The sequence below is a fragment of the Corvus moneduloides genome, chromosome 11, assembly GCF_009650955.1.
Source record: "Corvus moneduloides isolate bCorMon1 chromosome 11, bCorMon1.pri, whole genome shotgun sequence".
NCBI classification, from domain to species: domain Eukaryota; kingdom Metazoa; phylum Chordata; class Aves; order Passeriformes; family Corvidae; genus Corvus; species Corvus moneduloides.
In genome coordinates, this window is record NC_045486.1 from 5,955,728 (window position 1) to 5,975,005 (window position 19,278).

A 19,278-nucleotide genomic window follows, 5' to 3' on the forward strand; every position below is an offset into this window, starting at 1 on the left:
CTGCACAAAACCAACCCGTGGCTCTCTGAAGCACCTGTGGGTTGGTACAAACAACAGCACATGACATCCACCCAAAAGAGCAGCGAGGGATTTTTACAAGATACTCCATTTCACAAAGCTGCTGCACTGAGGGTTTCAGCAGCACAGAGCAGCTTGTTTGGGAAGGGTAACTAATGGGATTAGTACCACTTACTCCCCATCTTCTTATGTGATTTATATTTTGCTAAGCCCTTCCCAGCCACGACTCTCTCTCCAGTTGCTGTGTGGTTTCCCCTTGCAGTGCTGGCAGGGGAACCCCAGAGAGGAAAACACCCTGTGGAGCTAAACTTGATATGAAAACCAGACACAAATAACACGGTGCTTTTTCTTCAGGAAAAAAAAAAACAAACCAACAAAACCAACAAACAAAACAAAGAAACAAACCAAAGAAATCCCCGTGACAAGCAACAGCAGCGGTGATTTCAAAAGACAAAGATTTTTTCCAGCTTTCTGCAATGTTTGTTTCAGGACTAGAATACAAGATTTATTTATTTATGTTATCTTGCCACTGACTTTCCAAATGTCTAATTAAATCAAAATGAATGGCAGCTGTCCTTTGAAATATTTATGAATCAAAACTAATGTGGCACCGATGGGGCTCCATGAAGTGATGCAAGGGATAATTCTGTCCAGTTATTTATCAATAATAAATCTCTTATACTCATCAAAGCATTTATCCTGGGCACTATGGTCACAGTTTTCAGGTAAATCTTAACATGACCCATGTGCACAGAACTATGCACTAAAGTAGCAAGAAGGTGGTCTAAATATATTCTTATGCTTACAGATTTCTCTGTTGTGTTAAATGAAGAACACAGCGAAATTCCTATGCACAATCTATAGACTTAGAGCTTTCTACTGGATGGTACACAAACAGAAACATATACACAGGAGGAGCTACTTGCCATCAACACAGGAAGGTCTGTTTCTTGTAGTCCCAGCCACTTTCCCAGGTAGACAGGAGCATTTTACTGTTTGTGATCTTTCCTCAATTCGATTCTTATTACAGCATCTGTGTGCTGCTATAACTTCACACGTTCCTCCTTCTGGCAAAAAAAAAAAGAAAAAAAAAAAAGAAAAAAGAGAATATTGACACTCTGATTAGGAAGAGCAGCAGTGGCTAATCAAAGCACCCAGGCGTGCTCCTGTCTGTGCCTCTGCCCAGCTTCTGTAAAGGTGGGATTACAGTGTTATTTCTATCTTTTTGTGTGCTCCCGAATAAGCTGAATAATAATAGGTGCTGCTATACTATATTTTTAATAGAAAATGCAGGTAAGTGTCCCTTGCCTTTCTTATATTAAAAGTTTCTATGACATACACATAATTTTTGGCCTAAAAATGATGGTGTCAAGGTCTGGGCCTGAATAAAAGTAGGTAAAATACTACAGAAAATGTGCAACAACTGTTGGATGGTTTTATGCTTGTAATATTGGAGGCCTCTTCCCCAAATATATTCTCATACAAGGACAGAGACTAAGGGAATCCATCTGGAAATAAGATATTTCTTCAAATATTTGATTCTATGCTGGTACTCAGCCCTTAGGGAATGACAGTGAGTCTCTCCAAATTACGGGGTGGCCCAACAGCACTTTCCTTTGCTCCCCCACTCACTAAGTTGGCAATTTCAAGGCAGGAAACATTCCCTTTTTGTGTGAGATCACCAGGCATAATTTATCTCCTCCCTAATTGTTCTTTATGAACATTTGCAATGGTTTTATTAGAAGGAGAACACAGCGGAGTGATAGACAGATAGATGGTGGCTTTGGGCTTATGAGTACTTGGTGTTTGTGGCATATACTGAGCACAGAAATGAAGTCTCAGGTGCGCCATTCCCCTTCACCTCAGCACTGCAGTACAAGGAGACAAACACCACAGTGGGCTAATGCACTGCCCAGGTAATTTCTCCATTCCTCTTCACACTGCATTTAGTTCATAACCACTGAGTGTTTAATAGTGTCAGGCTGTTCCCACAGATATTTGGCTACTTTCTGAGATTGCAGCATAAATTTGGCAGGGCTTGTTTCAACTTAGTACAAAACCTCATGTGCTGCCCTCTAAAGGGCAGGATGTGCAAGATTTTCTAGAAGAGCATTATTTCTTCATGCCAATAAGAATTGCTAAGTGCGCAGCACTTTTACTACAGCATAAACCACATTACTCATGTCTTTGGCTTTCACTCTTTTTGAAAGAATAGTGAGAGCTTTTGACTCTGTAGTGCTGTGCAGCCAGGTAGGAGAATAAGAAGTGTGGGGATGCTGATCCACATCTGGCTGTGAGCAAGGGGTTTTGGTAGGTCTGGGAGTCCAGTGGCATCTCCCTGCTCAGGAGCGAGTCCTGATACCTGGTGTTTCTAAAAATGTGGTATTTTTAGTGAAGCAGTGGGCAGGTAGGCAGGGAGGAATCTCCCTTGCCTGATGTTGGTCATATGGTGGTGTCATATGGTGGAGTTTGAAAGCATGAGATTAACTCTGTAGTAAATACTGAAGTCATCTGGAGAGGCATGCTGTTGCATCTCAGTTATTAGGTGCATTTGGCCTGCTGACACAAGCTTTTTGAAAGCCAATAGGTGTCAGAGAAGAGAGATTCCAACAATTCAGAGAGCCATCCTCTGACAAACAGTCTTTGAAGTGTCTCTGAGGAGTAAGAGAAATTGTGATAATCAACTCAGCCCCAAATGCTTGCATTTTCTATGAAGTAATCCTTCACACAAACTCCCTATTCCCCTATCCAAATCATACTGAAAGCAATGAAAAGATTCTCATTGGTTCAATCCATCTTATGGTCATGCCCTAGGAGAAGAGAGATTTGTGATTTTATTGATTGCAACTTCAACAATAAAGATAATGTACACAGTAATAAGCATTTCTAATTTTAGACTACATAGACTGTGTGGTAAATATCTGTGAGTAACCTAAATGCTAAATTTTCTCTATGAATTTTCTGTATGAGTACTAAGAACCACATGAGCTAGTGTTGGTTATTTGGTTATCTATTCAAGATAATGGGCTGTGCTGGAGAAGCTTTATAACACCTTTAATTGCTATGTGAAACTCAAGTTGCTGGAGCAGTAAAGAATTTAGCTCAAAGTGTGTAGTTGTTTAGGAGGGACAAAACATAATGAAACTATAAAAGCAATGAAAAACCATTTTTTTAAACTGCTAGACAGTTAAATACTTTAATTGGAAGTTTTATCTACATAGGCTATAAAAGTATGCAAATAATAATAATTATAATAATAGAAAGACCCTTTCCAGTGCTGACAGAGAAGAGAAAATCCACCTCACGTGGAGAAAGTTCTGCGTGTTATACACCCTGTTTTCCTGAAAAATCTGTTAAGTGGGATCAGATCTTTCCACTAAAACATGTTTAGCCTATGGATACCTACTGGGTACATTGCATGCCATGTGTTTTGCTGGTATGGATTTTACCAGCCATGCATGTACATGTGAGACTTTTAAAAAGCCATATACAAAATGGGAAGAGACACAGATATAAATGGACACAGAGAGAACAGGAAGAACACCTCATTGAAAAAGTGTACTCCTTATTACATCATTCACAGAAACATTTATACCACAAATATATTGAGAGTGGGAGGTTCTATTTAAATCTATTTCAGTTGCATAAATGAGGAAATTAATCGAGTGGGGAGAGGAACATGAATCCATCTTCACTTTCCACTGAAAACCACTCAATGTATTCAGGTGGATATGCAAAATACCTTTGTATTCTGTGTTTTTTATTTTTCATTTCCAGCTTTCTTCTTTTGGGGGGGGGGGTGGGGCTGGAGACCAGCAAGAAATGCTCTAATTCAATATTTGATGACTTTCCTGAGCCATTTTTTTTCTCAATGGTTCACCTGGATTATGGGAAGACCTGGTGAGATATTACATGGCGGGAGTCCTGAAAAAAGATGTGAATTATAGACCTGATAGGCTGTGAGTGCAGCAAGAGTTTGAATCCTTGTCATAAACCCCGCAAATGTCTCTGTTTTTGGAAGTTTATGGTCTATTGAGCTACAGTAGCTTCTGGCTTTGATTCCACAATAACAGCCTCATCCACCTCATTCAAGTCAATAGGGGATTTGCCATTGCACTTAAAACAAGAGGAAAGGGCCCTAAAATCCTCAAAGTAAGCGTCTTCTGAATGGTATGTTGACAGTTACATTTCATGAAATGGCTGTTTTATCCACCTGGCTTTTTTTTTTTTTTTTTTTTTATAATTCCCTTCTGCCCCAAGAAAATCAGAAGATTAGAAATGGAGTTGGAACTTGCAGGTCAGGAAGAGCATTGATCTTCCTTCAAGAAACGAATGAAAATATCCTATCATGATTTAGATCTCCTTCACACCAAACATTAGCAAGACTTGATAGTGAGAACAGCTGATCCTTCCTGAGCACTCAGTTCATGGGGGGCCCTCAACTTTGCATGAAAGAAATGTGATGCCTACCAAAGCAAGAGGGACAGAACTGGCTGCCAGGGAGGATTCTGAGCTGTTGAAGATGGTAACTGCGTCATTGCAACTCAGCTCATTCCCTAGGCTTCCAGAAATCCTTGTTCTGCATAGACTTAAAATAGAAAACTGTAGAAATAATACATAATTCTTACTGTAAAACAGGGGCAACTGTTTGTTATGCCTGAAAATGATTTAGTTCCAATTGGAGGACACTAAACTCCTGAAATAATGCTCATTTTTGTCCCTGTTATAAAGCCACCTTGAGTTTACACACCGCTGAGTGAAATATTTTATCATGAGCATGAGCTGTGGGAGGCTGTGATTTAAAATATCTAATCACCTATAGGGTCTGACTGCATGCCTGGCAGAAGCCAAAAAGTCATCTTCTAGTCATCTCTGTTTTTTATATCTCTAGCTAGGAGGCAATAATAAAAGCATATTTTGCGCTTCAAAATTATAACTTGCCTCTGCATTCCAGCCAAGCCTGAACTTATCAGTAAACAAACATAAAAAAGGCAAACAGCACTACTGATTTGTGTTATACATTGTGGAAGTCATTAACTATGACTCAGGTAGCAAAACTTATATGTTCTCGCTTTGACAGTGATGACAATTTAATAGTATTTGACTCTGCTGAGTTACATGGAGCGTCCTGCAGCAATGAGAGGGGTTGTTTATCAAAATGATAAACATGTTTTCATTTCCTCCTTGGCTGCATGTATGTGATCAGAAGTCCAAGGCCATCAAGAATTCACTTATTCTGGCCACCAGACAGACATTAAGCTATTCAGGACCATCTGTGCTTGAAAGGAGTTCCACTTAATGGACCTTCCTAGGGCAGGTCAATCATAATGAATGCATGTGTGCATGAATGCATGAGCAGAGCAGCTTTGGTGAGACTTCTCGGGCTGCTTGGCGGTGGCACAGACGGCTGACAGATAAGATGTGCCTTTCTTTTTGGGGTCATATGCCCAGTGATTTTAGAATTCAGACCCTCTGTTACATTTGCTTCTAGCTCATTGCAAATGCACCTCACAGCCTAATCCAGATGAAGGTTGTTGTAAGAACTTGCTCGTGCTACTTGCAAAAAAACTAGCGATGCCCAAACAACATCATGGGCTTTGCTGGCCAAAGTCTGCCTCTGTTACACCATTAGTAATTCACCATGGGAATACAAGCAAAAGAAATCGAATGGACCAATTTTATCCACACTTCCAGACAGTTCATTAGGACTATAGCTGGTTTATGGTAGCTCTATTTATTTGTACAGCTTCAAGTAGCCATTCTAAGTGCCAGTGCTATCATCCTGCTAAGGTCATATGTTATTCTGAAAATGCTTAAGGATATGCACATGCTGCTGCTAGACCTAGGAGAACAGAGAAAATTTAAAAGAGAATTAAAGTTCTATAGACTGCAAACAAATGTTTAACAATGTGACAGTAAAAATCCTTCAGACTCTTGTAGACTTGCTGAAAAAGTGCTCACAGAAACTAATGGGTAAAAAAATTTGCACCCTTGCCACCTCATGTCTTTATACAAACATCCAAGAGAAAGAAAAAAACAACCCTGTGTCAGCCTTTTTTTACATTTACTATAAAGACTTCAGGTTTGGGGGCTGCAGTTTAAAGAGTTTTCAGTTTGAATAAGCTCTGGAAACTTCCCAGGTGTAATTAATACATTCATAAGCTTTAATCAAAATGTTTATGCCAGCTAATGTGCCAGAACTACAGACTACAGTATGCACAGGGGAAAATACTATACTTTACTTTAAGAAATAATAAGCCACTACTATGGAACTTACAAAGTAACATTTTTGCTTCTGACAGGAATATGTAACAGATGGAAAAACGAAGTCCCATGCTACGCCACGAGCCACTTCACAAGTGAACAAATAAAAGACTCCTCATAGCCACAGTGCAATTACACTCAATTTTTCTTTTACATATAATCCACTGACATTCTGTATCTGCTCCAGAAGGAAAAGTATCAAGGTTACAGGATGCATTTGCAGAGCAATCAGAGAGGGCTTAGGGTTTTCACTCATTTTCACAAGGTCAAGGATAATTGCCATCAATGAAGTCACAAAACAGCTGAATTTGGCTTATAAACATGATGTAACACAAAGATACCATCAAAAAATTGATCTAAGTATAACACATTAACATTATTCCTCACTTAATTCTTTTCCATTATGGTAACTGATACAAATAAATTAATGGGCTTTTCTTTATGGATGGAGTTACCATAACCATGGGAATTTGGAACGCTCCACACATGTTCTGCAAGTCCCCTGCTTATATACTGGGGCTTTTTTTAGCCCAGTGGATCAGAATAGACTGCAGTGGTCTGTTTCCTAAGTTTCTATTTATATTCTCATTAATATTCAGTATTTCATTGTTCATTATGCAAGATCTATATTATTTTCATATTGGGAAGACTCTATGCAACAGCAGCAACATCAGTGACTCCCGCTGTGGGTCATTACGTTTTGGGTTGGGATATTGTTTTATTGAATTCCGTTGCTGTGAAAGGGTTCTGGAGATGCAGGTACCCCCTTAAAGAAACTGCTGCTTCTCGACAAAAGACCAGAACAAGAGGACCACGGCTAGGGAAATTTGTTTTCCTGTGGAAATGCACCTTGTGTTAAATTTTAAAATCCTTTTGAGGTTCTTCTGATGTCCAGATGACTTAAGAGAGCACTCCTGGAGGTCACAGCTCTGAGAGCCCACAGGACTCTTTCCCAGGGGATGGTGCAACATTCCTGTGGGTTGAGGCCCCAGGTCCTGTGTCATGGCACAACACCTCTATTTTAGTAAGACCAATAATAAGATTGTCTTGCTTTGTGCTGGTCCATGATCAGAGTCTGGAGAAGAGCTGCTGGGCGAAGCAGGTCAGTTACATGAGAAAATTCATTCCACACTCAGCCAAAGTTCTGATTGATTCTGGAGTCAGAATTCCTGAGCTAAGAGGGGCAATGTGCATTATCACAGGCATCTCTGGTTATTTATCTTAGAAACTCTTGAGAGTAATTGTGACAGAAAAGGCCATTTTTATAAAATCAAACTTTTCTGCAAAAATGAATAACAAAGGAACTTTTAGAGGAAAATAATATCTTTAAAATATTTTGTTCAGCAGAATGTTAATATTTCAGTTTAATATTAACTTCTTTTTTTTTCCATTTGTATTTTATTTCCCATTCAGTATAATAGGGGAAGCAAGGATATGCAAAGCTCTAATTAGCACAAGGATTTGTAGTCTTTTACAATTTTCTACTAATGCTCTCTGCCATCAGCCACAGGAGGCTTTTTATCTGAGAGATTTACAGATTCTTATACTTACACTCAGAATAGAATAGACTCTGATCCTCACAAACTGGTTTATTCGCAGAAATTAAAAACATGTATTTTCTGTAAAGGAGAAATGATGTGGATTCTACTCTTGAATTCACAAAGAAAACCCAGAGCACACCAGCATGTGAGCTGTGATTGGATCTAGGGCTGGCTTATGGATTTCCATATCAAACCAATATACACACCAGAGAATAGGTTTTTCTACTAAAGAGTCTTGCAAATTGATCTCCTGAGAAATTTGCACAGGACCTTTTTCCTATGCATATTAAAAAAAAAAAAAAAAAAAAATCTTACAGATGAATCAAAGGGAAAATGGTATCCAGAACAACAAGGCAGCCTTCTAGCAGCTCCTGCCTCTGGCACATTGCAGTTCCAAAGGCAGTGGAATAACCAGCAAGGCTGAGGAAGGCGAGGGGACAACAGGGCAAGGGTGGCTGGAGAGGAATGCTGATGAGGAATCTGCTCCTAGCTCTTATTTAAGCAGGGTTATGAGTAGTTTTAATTAGGATTTTGCATGCATGTGTACAATATACCCCAAAATGACAGAATCTATGAGAAAATCCCACTTCTTTTGCGTGGAGCTGTCCCTGCCAGGGCCATACCCAATCCCCACAGGACTGGTTGCTTTTTAGTCACAGGGAGTACGGCAAGGGAATTGTAATAAGGACTATCAGCACTCTAGTACTGATGAACTACAAAACCCAGATATGTAACTCACAAGGCAGGCAAGAATCCAATGTTCTCTTAGTGGGGATCTTCAGTCTTTTAATGAGATTTTTTTACTTCAAAGGGAGACCAACTTACAGCAACTTTGAGAAATGGAGGTTAGAAATTAGAAGTCTTGGTGGGATTTACAGCTCTGGAATGCCATTAAGAGACGTGTGTGAAGAGGCAGGACTTAATTCAGAAAGAGAAGAATGTTATTTCTGAGAAATAACTGAAGTTCCATATCAAAAAGTAATAAGCATTATGACTCTAAATTTCATTGACTTTCAGTGAGATATGACACTCCTAGAGGTCTATATCACTTGTAAATAAGATGTCTTGGTCTAAATGATGTATGCCAGTAAGGCTGAGCATAAAATCTTGTAAGTACTTTAAAAAAAATCTTGCTCTTAGTCACTTGGGTGGTTTGGAAAATTTAATATTTGATATGTCAGAGAGGATAAAAAAATGAGTTTGGACAAAATAGATGTAATATGCCTGCATTGAAGCCAGTGCTCCTCCTATAACTTAAACTGCAGGCAGCAGTATAAACTAGAGATTAAAAAGACCTGCTGTGCTATTCTGATCATTGCTTTGCAGCTGCACAATTCTTGCCCAGAACAAATTTTCTAGGTATCAAAGCTGTGGAGAAATGTACATTTCTGCTGCTGAACATAAATGAACATTTCCATAATTGACATCTCTAGTTCCTTGCCAGAGAACAGCGAAAATCCAAAGTGGAATTAGGCCTGAAAATACCCTAACAATAAAATTTGAGTGAACCACAAAATATTGTTCTTGTTACCTCTAAATGTTGTTCTAAATGCTGCCAGCAAAAGGCATCCAAAGAATCAGTTTTAAGTTTCAGGAAAAACACAGAATGAAAGGAAGACAGGACTACTCTCTTTTTGGATGGAATAATTAAGTTGATAAGAAATAAGTGATTCAGTCACAGCTGCTGATGAGAAACGAATATAGAAGCGTGCATGAGAAGTAGTTACTAAGAAAGGATTTAGAAATTATTCCATGCCAACTATGCAAGCACAGCTTGGTCCTGCCAGAGTCTCACTTTTGCCCAACAGGTTTTCCCCAAGCACCAGATCTCTAAAACTGATTTGGCTTTCACTGAATGCCTTCATCACCAAACTACTCTCCAAACTGGGAAACTGTATTAATTTTCCCTTCAGCCTTAAAAGAGATGCAAAATTGCTTATTATGCTCATGAAACACCCTTTGCATTTTTTATATGGTACATGAAAATGTCATACTTTTAGGATTTTAAAAAAATATTTAGAAAATAATCCACTGATTACAAAGAAGCTGAGCAAAAACCAACTTTCAAATCCAGGATCTGAGCCATCACAAAATGATTCAGGGAACTTAAATTCTTGTGGAAAAGCAAAACAGTGTTGCTCTATACAGTTCATCTTTTGATATGAATGTTGCAGATAAATTCATACCCAGATAATTTTATCCACTAAGGTGATTAGCCTATGGAGAGCCTATGATGTGTTTACTGAGCACAGTAGCATAGTTTATGGTAATGCTCTTGTCATGCTTTATAAACGTGTGAAGTGCTTTTATGAAGTAGTTAGATAAGGAGTGGTGAAAGTAATGTGATCCATAAAGAATGCACAGTGATGAAGAGCTGGGATTGCAGAGATACTACAGACAGACTGATAGAGAGAGTTATAACCAGTGCAGAGGCTGCATTAATCTTCCAAAGAATGGTAATAAATAAAATAACAAGAAGGAATGGTTCTAAACAAATTTGGCCAATGTATAAAACTGAGATGTCAGGGTGGGATCAAAGTGAAGGTGTTTTGAATGGGATCTCTTAGGGATAAGTTGACTTGCCATAGTGGCAATAACATTTTCATCGATGGGGTTGACCACGTCTTACAAAACCCATGAGAAGGAAACCAGAGGACTGCAGGTTACAGCACGTGTAAGCAAGTGCCACTGTAAGATGCTGTGTGTGACAAGCAGCAGCAGTAAATCCTGTCCTCTGCAGCAGCTGAGCAATGCCAAGCAATCACTTCCCAGGCATTGCTCAGTGGACAAGTGTGCCCATTATCCCACCCCATATATTTCTAGAATTACTCATACTGTGGCGACCAGCAGCTGGTCCTGCATTTGAGCAAACAATTCCTTTGCCAGGAACTGGCTGCACAATGGTGCAGAAGGACAGAGGATGGGACCAAAGGCTCAGAGGCAATCAGTTGTTTTTGCATGGAAAGCATTTTACACTGCATTCATTATCCGCAGCAGAAGAACCTGGTAGTCTCCAGCCTGAGGAATTTACAGCACATTCATTTCTGAACCTTATTTAGCTTCAAGCACAGTCAAGCACTTCAGTAAATGTTAGGGACTGGGTATGTGAACAGCAATATTTTAACTCTCAGGCTGCTATACTTCAGTTATGAATTAACAAGTCAAGGAATTCTCTCTCAATCTATTTTAACTTTCAGGCTACTCCACTGTGGTTATGAATTAGCAAGTTTAAAAATTCCCCCTCAAAATGATCTATTCCCTCCAGACTTAAGCATGATTGAACTGTTTTACTTGTGGTTAGGACCAAACTGCGGCTGAGGAAGAGGGGGAAGCAGAGGATGATGTGGGATTCAGACCATATTGTTCTCAAAATTCAACTCATCAGTGCAGCCATTTCTGTGGGAAGCTTCAGTGGGAGGGTGGTTGCCTCCTCCTCACTGAAATCTTAAGGGACAGTGGCAATATTTTATTTCACGATAATTTTGGCACCTCTTATTTTCTTCTTTGGCTTTGTTCTTGTGACATTCATCTCAAACAAAGCAAGTCTGACCGATTTTCTCTTTTCCTGTATTACTTTAATCATTTCCCAAACCTCTCTTCTCCTACATTTTCCCATAGTCACTGTCCTTAGCTGCTTTTTTTTGCATGAGTCTCCATGTTTTGATGTCTCTCTCCTCCCTATTTCTGTTGATGAGCAATATTTTATTTCCTGCCACCTTGATTTGCTCTGTCTTTCCGCTCCACCTCTCTGCATACAATTTTAACCCTGATTTATTCTGGTTCCCCACTCTCCCTCACTCTCTCCCTCTTTACCTTTTTTTTTCAACTGCATTGACTGTTTCTTTCTCTGACAATTTCTTTCTCTTCTCTCTGGGAGCTCCTGGTGAACAACACAATACAGTACTACCTCCTAATAATTGATCACCTAGCTGCTGTTCAGATTTGTACTGCTCCTTTGAATACATGTGCGATTCAGTTCACTCTGTTCCTTTATAATGTGGATAAAAAGGCCTGCATACTCAAGCAGAAATACAGGCAGTCTAGTGAGCAAATAATTTCCTACTTTGAAAGCAACATGTGACACATTACAACATTGGCTTGAAATTTTTATTAATTTATTTTTTATTAGTTAAACAGTAGCAATATGCAGGGAGCTCTGCAGTTAGCAGAACCTAAGAGGCTAGGCAGAAAACACATTTATTTTTCTCTCCCCTGTTTACCCTTGGTGATGATCAATATTCATGCAAACACTGTCTAAGAGAATGTGGAATCAGATTGTTCAATTAAAAGTTGCTTTTTAAACAGTTTTTTTCAAAAACTAAAATCTTTTTGATGAAAAACATTGACGTTTCACTGGCCAATGTCAACAAATTTCAATTCAAGATAAAATGCCTGTCTGGGTGTGTTATAATTCATACAACTCAACTACTTTTAGCAAATGATTCCCAGTTTCTATATAGTACTACAGCCAATAAACTACACCATACTCACATCATCACTAAAAAGGGGAAAGTGTCTTGAATGCTGAAGTCCAGACAAAGAAGGAAGTAAGGAATTATTTGAGCTATGTCTCATGTTCACAAAGGAACCATTTTACACTAAGATAAAAATAAATTCAACTTTTGTTCCAAAATGATCCAAGTGATCTATTCCAAGGAAATTATGCAAAAAGAAAAAAGATACATGCACGTGTCCTGGGCATGTCCTGCAGCTTCCTGAGGAGAAGCAGCTCATCTGATGTGTTGCAGATTCTGTGCTAATTCCAGCACTGCCTCCAAGGGGTCCTTCTTCCCTCAGCTCTTAGACTTGTCCTGATTTATGTCCAGCTTAGTCCACTTTTGAGCTAGTTGGAAAAACCCCATTCCATTCAACCCCCAAGGTTTTGTGTCAGAGAGCTCAGGTTTAAGTGCCATCCCACAGGGTTCATGTGGATGCGGCTCCAGGTGAGCCCCACCGGCGAAAGGACCCCAATGCTCTGACCCCTCAATTCAGCTGCCTGCATTTCCATGTTTAAAACGTTTTGGATAATGTTGAATATAAACTGGGCTTTCATTGGGGGAAAAAAAAAAAAAGGGAAAAGCCTGTGAACTAGAAACAGGACAGCTCTGCCAACTCTCCTTAATGGTGTGCTGGTAATTAAAAGCAGAAGAGGTCATCTTGCCCAGTTCTTTCCCAGTATCAAAATGTTTCCCTCCACACACTCATGAGAATCTTGCTCAATTTATTTTCACATTATTTAAGCAGTTGGACTTCTGCTTGTGCATCCTTTGAAGATGCCATTCTAGCATTTAATGGGATCTACCATTGGGCTGAACAGAAAAAGAATGTTCTGTTTTCTTTTGCTCAGTTTTCCTCATTAACACTAATTGTGATGCTATGACCAACTGAACACAACTATTCCCTGTTCCACGTTTACAGACATCAGATGTGTTTCAGATGGTCATCACATCCCCCATCATCATTATCACCACTTAGACAAGCTGTGCATTTGCTGCTTCTCTTCCTCTTTCTTCACGAGCCTGTCCCCATCACTTCACCGATGTCCACGGCTCTTCTCAGCATCATTGGCATCACTGATGTTTTTAAAATTCCACTATGTAACAATTACATTATTATTAAAAGTGATAAAAATTCTGTGCTGTAAATTGGATGAGTATTATCTCAATTAAAGAAAGAAAATCTGCCCTATTTTCCCAGTCCAGCACTTATGTCTACTCAGCTCTTCAGTATTATTAACTAAAACATAGACAACCAGCACAAGTTAATCAAGTTTCAAGAATATTTGATCATCAGTGTATGAACAACCAGATAGATTGGTATTTATTACTGCCTGGGCTCGCCAGCACTGTGGAGATGGACAAGGAATAAAAAACAGGGTGTAGAAACAGAGACAGATGCTCTGTAATAGAAAATCCAGCCAACAGTCTGAGATGGAAGACGAATGCCATATCTAATTGACATGGTGCTCTGTGCTTCCCAGCAGTGTTCTCAACAAGGAAAGACACTATTAACTCCTGCTCTTGGAGAAACTGCCATCACTTTCCTACTTTTTCCATCCCCACTTCAGCAGTTGGCAATTTTCCAGAATTAATGTTTGAATACTTATTTTCCCCAGGTATATCAGTTCACTTTTTTTCTAGTTACACTCACATTATTTCCTGGGCCTTCAGATTTTTCTTATCCTTTTTATTCTGGGTCTTGTAGTCCAGTGACATGTTATAACACATATTTTACTATCACTGGTAAATTGGCAGAGGTCCTGTTCCCTGTGAGCCACAAGCTGGATAAAGCCATCCCCAAATATTTCTTTTAAAACCTGAAAGACGCTTTTTTGCTCGGCAGAAAACCAAACTAGCACTTGCAATAGCCATGGCCCTAAATGGAGTAAAAGGAACAGATTTTCAAGCCCAACCTACCAAGTTATCCAGCACTGCAAAAGTGTGGGCTTCCCTCTTGTTCCAGTGGGAGCCTTCTCCTATCAAACTGCACACTAACAAAGAAGGAATTTAACCCTGCAGCCAGAAAAACTACTGACTTTCCACTGAACAAACAAAAATGTAATATCAGCAATACCTTTAAGGAGGGCTTGGTTGACAAACAGGTGCTCTCTCTGTAAGACAGTTTTCTTATTGATCTGTGCTAACATCTTGCAGGAGTGAACAATCTCATTGCCATGTCAAAGGCTAACCATCTGTGAACAAGTAATGCAGCCAGAAAATCCTTGTTGCTACAATAATAGCTTTAGGACGTGGGTTTTGTTTCAATCACCACAAAAAGAAACCTACAGGAAACTTCACAAGAATTGTTTTTCTGAGAAATCAGTGAACCTAGAAAAATATTGCTTACACAAATTTCATATAAATAAATTACAATAATTTACACACTATTGAGCAAGTAAAGTTACTGAAATAATTGGGAAGTTCATTTTTCCCTTTTTCTCCTTTGATATTGCAATCACCTTCTCACAGTCTCATGCATCACAGCCCTTCTCTTATTTAAAAATCATAATTCTCTCTGTGGGAAAAATCACCTCTTCAATACCTGAATATATATGTTAATACTTTCAGGATCAGATTTTTTTTTTCACATCAATAAACAGTATTCAGCCATGCTGGAACCACAATTTTAGACTAAAAGACCATTCTAAGAGATTGATGTGCAAGCACAGTGTCATACTGAGAGAGAGACTAGTGAATTAATGATTCTGGAACAAAAATCTAATGGCAGGACTTCCTGAGACCAGGAGACAGTCTTGTGAGAAACTTTCTTACTCAGTGAGATAGCATTAGGTCCTAAATAATTATCGTGTCAGAGAATGTTAGGTGCCCAGGCATAATTTTTGACTAAGGGATTTAAGAATTTGACTGTTCCCTTAGAAATGTGTACCAGGAGGTCCCGTATATCAAGGTAATTAATTAATTAATATATTATTATCATCATCATCATTGTTACTAATTACTGCCTTTGATAAGTTACTGGACATTTTTCAGTCTATAGCTAAGTGTCATTGAAAAAATCTAAGTTTCTGTCTAGATCTGGAAGGACTTAACTTTGTCTTTCGACTCACTGGTTATGCCTAGGGAACAGCCTCATGGAATACCAGCACTGTGGCATCCAGAAACAACTCTGGTTCCCAAATCCTGATGAACACCTGCAAGGAGCAAAGCTGAGCTCATGGTCTCTTGCACCCAGACAAAGCTGGTGAGACGACGTGAGTGCAGATGTTTCAATGGCACAGTTGAATACTGAGATCTTTGGGGTAACTAACCACTAATGAACAGCAAATTGCTGTACCTGCCCATTTACAGTCGGGACAAGGGTGTCAGTGCATGGAGCAGAGAGGAGGTTGGCTGCTACCACTGGAGCTCCTGGTCAGGAACTGCAACAGAGACAGAGTCAGGGAGGGAATCCTTGACCCCAAACTTCTCAGATCAGTGCACAGCCCAAGCTGGGCTGGGAAGAGGCACAACAGGACAGAGCTGCCACAGGTTTCCCATTCTCCTTCTCTGCCCTGTTCATTCCTGTTTTCACTCTGGCAGTCTCAGGCCTGTCATCCCTGGCTGATGTAGGTGAGCTGTCTGAGGGGTCTGTTATCTTTGTGCATAAATATCTCACCTCCTGCTGATCTCCTGGGCACTTGTGGGCTTCTCCCCACTATCCCTGTTTTGCTGACTTGTTTCAGCTGAAAATTTGCACAAATAGAAGAAATGGTTTCAATTCTTTTTAAGTTAGTCTGGATAAAGAAAGTATCAACAGGAAATAGAAACAACAGCACTGTCAGTAACTCAGTGAAGTCATGGTTCACTCTTCTTGGGCTTTTTCAACCCAAAATGTCAGAGACAACAAACTGGAACTTCTTGATGTATATTTGCATATTTGTTTACTTTTCAAACTAATCAGCTTTTAAAGTATTACCAGGGAGCTGAACAAATGTACCGTATAGCTCCAAAAAAAATACAAGAGAAACTGTTTGAATTTGAATGAATTTACTTTGCTGGCACCATGGATGTGTCAGCCCAGTGAACACTTAATGTTGAACATTAATTATACAAACAAAGGAAATGGGACAAAGCTGTTGTCTCTGTTAGTTTTCTTCCAGGATTCAACCATGTTTATGCTGGAGGTTTTGTGTCGTGAATAAATTCCTGACTGTGACGGCTTCAAATGGGATGATATTTCAGAAGATTGAAAATATGCACTGATCAATGCCCGAGACAAACAAGCTCTCAGCTGTTGTTGCTCACTCACTGACCCTCGCTCAGGAAGGAATTCTTTATATCATGCTGTGAATTTCATCAGCTGGTCATCAGCATGATGGACTGATGGTGGCTCTGCTCCCTCTGGCCACTTGTCTGACATACGGCTTTCCAGTCAACTGCTCATGGGTTTATGGCCTTCTTCTGATCCTTAGGACAGGGAGAGTAAGCACTTGGGCATCAGAACCAAGCAAAAAAAGATAAGTGCAAAATTCACTGAAACTTCTTAGAGAAATTTAGATTCAAAGTCAAAATTTGGATTAAATTCAGGTTAAATTTAGGTTAAATTAGGTTTAAGTTAACCCTGCCAGATACTTTTGTCTGTCAATCTAAAAAAAAAAAAAAAAGGCAAAAACGAAGCCAATAACAAAACTCAGTAAATAGCAATATAAAGTGAATGGAGAAGGACAAAAAAGTCAACTGCAACTTGTTGATGTCCAACTGTAAAAAATAAATTTTAAGATGGTGGTGAAATAATGTCAGTTAAGAACAAAATTTAAAAGTTTCTAACCAACATAGGAGTGACTTTCTGAAGAAGAATATTATTGGGAGTGATAAACAAGAGAGGTGGTTGGAGCGATGAATAATCAGTGTACTGAGAGATGTCAGGAAAATACAATTTTTCACTGCGTCTTCCAGTGTTAAATCCAGGAATTAAGACAGAACATGAAGTTGAAGTTTCAAAAAAATAAGGGAAAATCTCACACAAGGCACATGAGCTGAAAGTTTTCTATGACCTCACAAAACAGTTAGAAAAGCAAATTCTTTTAGGGGTTATTAAACACAATCCCTGCATCACAAACTAATGAAAACTGGAAAGGTCTAGACAGAAATTCTCTTTGCTGGTTTATCACTCCTGTACTCTGCCTTAGCATGGGCTGCAACTGCTACTGGAAACAAGATTGGATTCCTGATCTGACCCAGTATGGTTGCTTTTAAATTCCCAGAGATGGTCCCAACGTCCCAGAGGTCATTCTTCTAGTCATCTGAAAATAGTAACCCACTGTAAAGTATCACCAAGCTATTTAGGACACATATTCCTAACATAAATCATATATTGGGACTTTCATATCCCTTTGCAGGTCTTGCATTTCCATTTTTTCCTGCTCTTACCCAGGGCAAATCTCCATCACACACCCATCTCCTGTTTTCTCTTTATATTCAAATCACATCACCTTTGACGTTCCCTCTCCAACTCGTGCTACGAAATGCCATCACCAGTACACCCTAAACTTTTATTTATTTCCTCACCATCTGACAGCCTGCCTTGCACAGCTTTGTCCAGAGTCACTGCTACAGGACACAACAAGGGAGGAAATGTCAAAGTTGTCATGCACATTCCCCATTTCTTTGATTTCTGCTGCCAGCCTCACCTTCTCCAAAACTTCCTTGTTCTTGGGCTTCAAGATAAGGATAAAACTCCCATGTGCCTGAGAAATTCTCAGATTTCTGAGCATCCCAGATTCACTGCTAAATGGCCCTTAAATGTGTACAAACCTGGAACACAAATACTGCCAAACTAGAGCAGAACAATTGTCCATCATCTCTTCTGCACTCCCTGTGACAGATGAAACACAAAGGGCTTCAAAAGAACACTAAAGATGCCCATAAATGGGACAACTGCAATATAGGCTGCCTACACACTTACTTTCTGGGGAATAGGAACTCCTATTCCTTTGGGAGAATTTTTAATCCTAGATAAATTCATAATATTCAAATAATCTAGAAAAATACACATATTATTATTACACGTCCCCATTAATATTGGTGCACCATAACTTTCACATACATTATACACTGTATTAATAAATATTTTAAACCTGGTTCCCTGCATCGATTTTACAAATTCCTTGGATATCTGCATTCATTCATCAGAAGAACTGCAAATATAACAGTTATTCTGCATTCCATTTTGTGCCTCTTCAGTTTTTCTCTAGTGTATATGGTCACCTGCATGTCAATTTTTGCTCATATAAAGCTATTTCCTTGTGTCTCAAACATATCATGTGGCTCCTAGTTTAGATCTCACTGGTTAAAATTGATGATAAAAGGGGCAATGTGAATCTGTCAGTGGACACATCTTAAATACTCATAATGACATTCAAGAGTTCAGTATTCAATACAGTATTTCCCATATTTATCCTGGTGTGCTGGAGCAAGCATTTCAGTAGTCACCAGTTTGGGCACACCTATTTCACTCTAACACTGTTTTTTTTCCAATAACCAATGTTTTCATAATAAATCACCAGATAGGTGTTTTTCCCTCACCACTCCAAGGGCAGGAGGTGGCTCACCCCTGGGACTACTCAAGCTCTGTTTTCAAATCATTCTCCGTTTTCTTCCTATCCTCTTGGGCCTGAACTCCTTTTGTGCTGTTCTGCAGTCTCTGCTCATCCCCAGGAACAATTCAGCACACGTTCCCCCGGGTGCTCTTGTCTCTCTACCGTTTACATCTTGACAACATCACCTTCCCTCGTTCTTCACTTACACGATCTGTCACAGATCCATTATTCATTTTCAGAGCACAGTGTTGTGAACCATGTCGCAGGTTCAATTCACAGTGTTGTGAACCAGATGTTCTGCTCAGGAGAAAGAATTGGGTCTTTGAATGCAGTAGTTAGGATTTAATTAGAGCCCTGTTCTGAGGGACATTCACAAGGACTGCCCGTAGCCCAGACATGATCCTGAAAATAGTACTT

At 39.4% G+C, this 19,278-nt stretch overlaps 1 protein-coding gene across 1 annotated transcript in view; it reads right to left on the bottom strand.

Moving 5' to 3' along the window:
• Positions 1-19,278, bottom strand: part of TAFA1 (TAFA chemokine like family member 1) — a 224,614-nt gene that overhangs the window by 52,603 nt on the left and 152,733 nt on the right. The window contains exon 3 of the mRNA XM_032120931.1: positions 945-1,085. Coding sequence (XP_031976822.1) covers positions 945-1,085 — 141 coding nt within the window. The remainder of the gene's footprint in view (positions 1-944; positions 1,086-19,278) is intronic.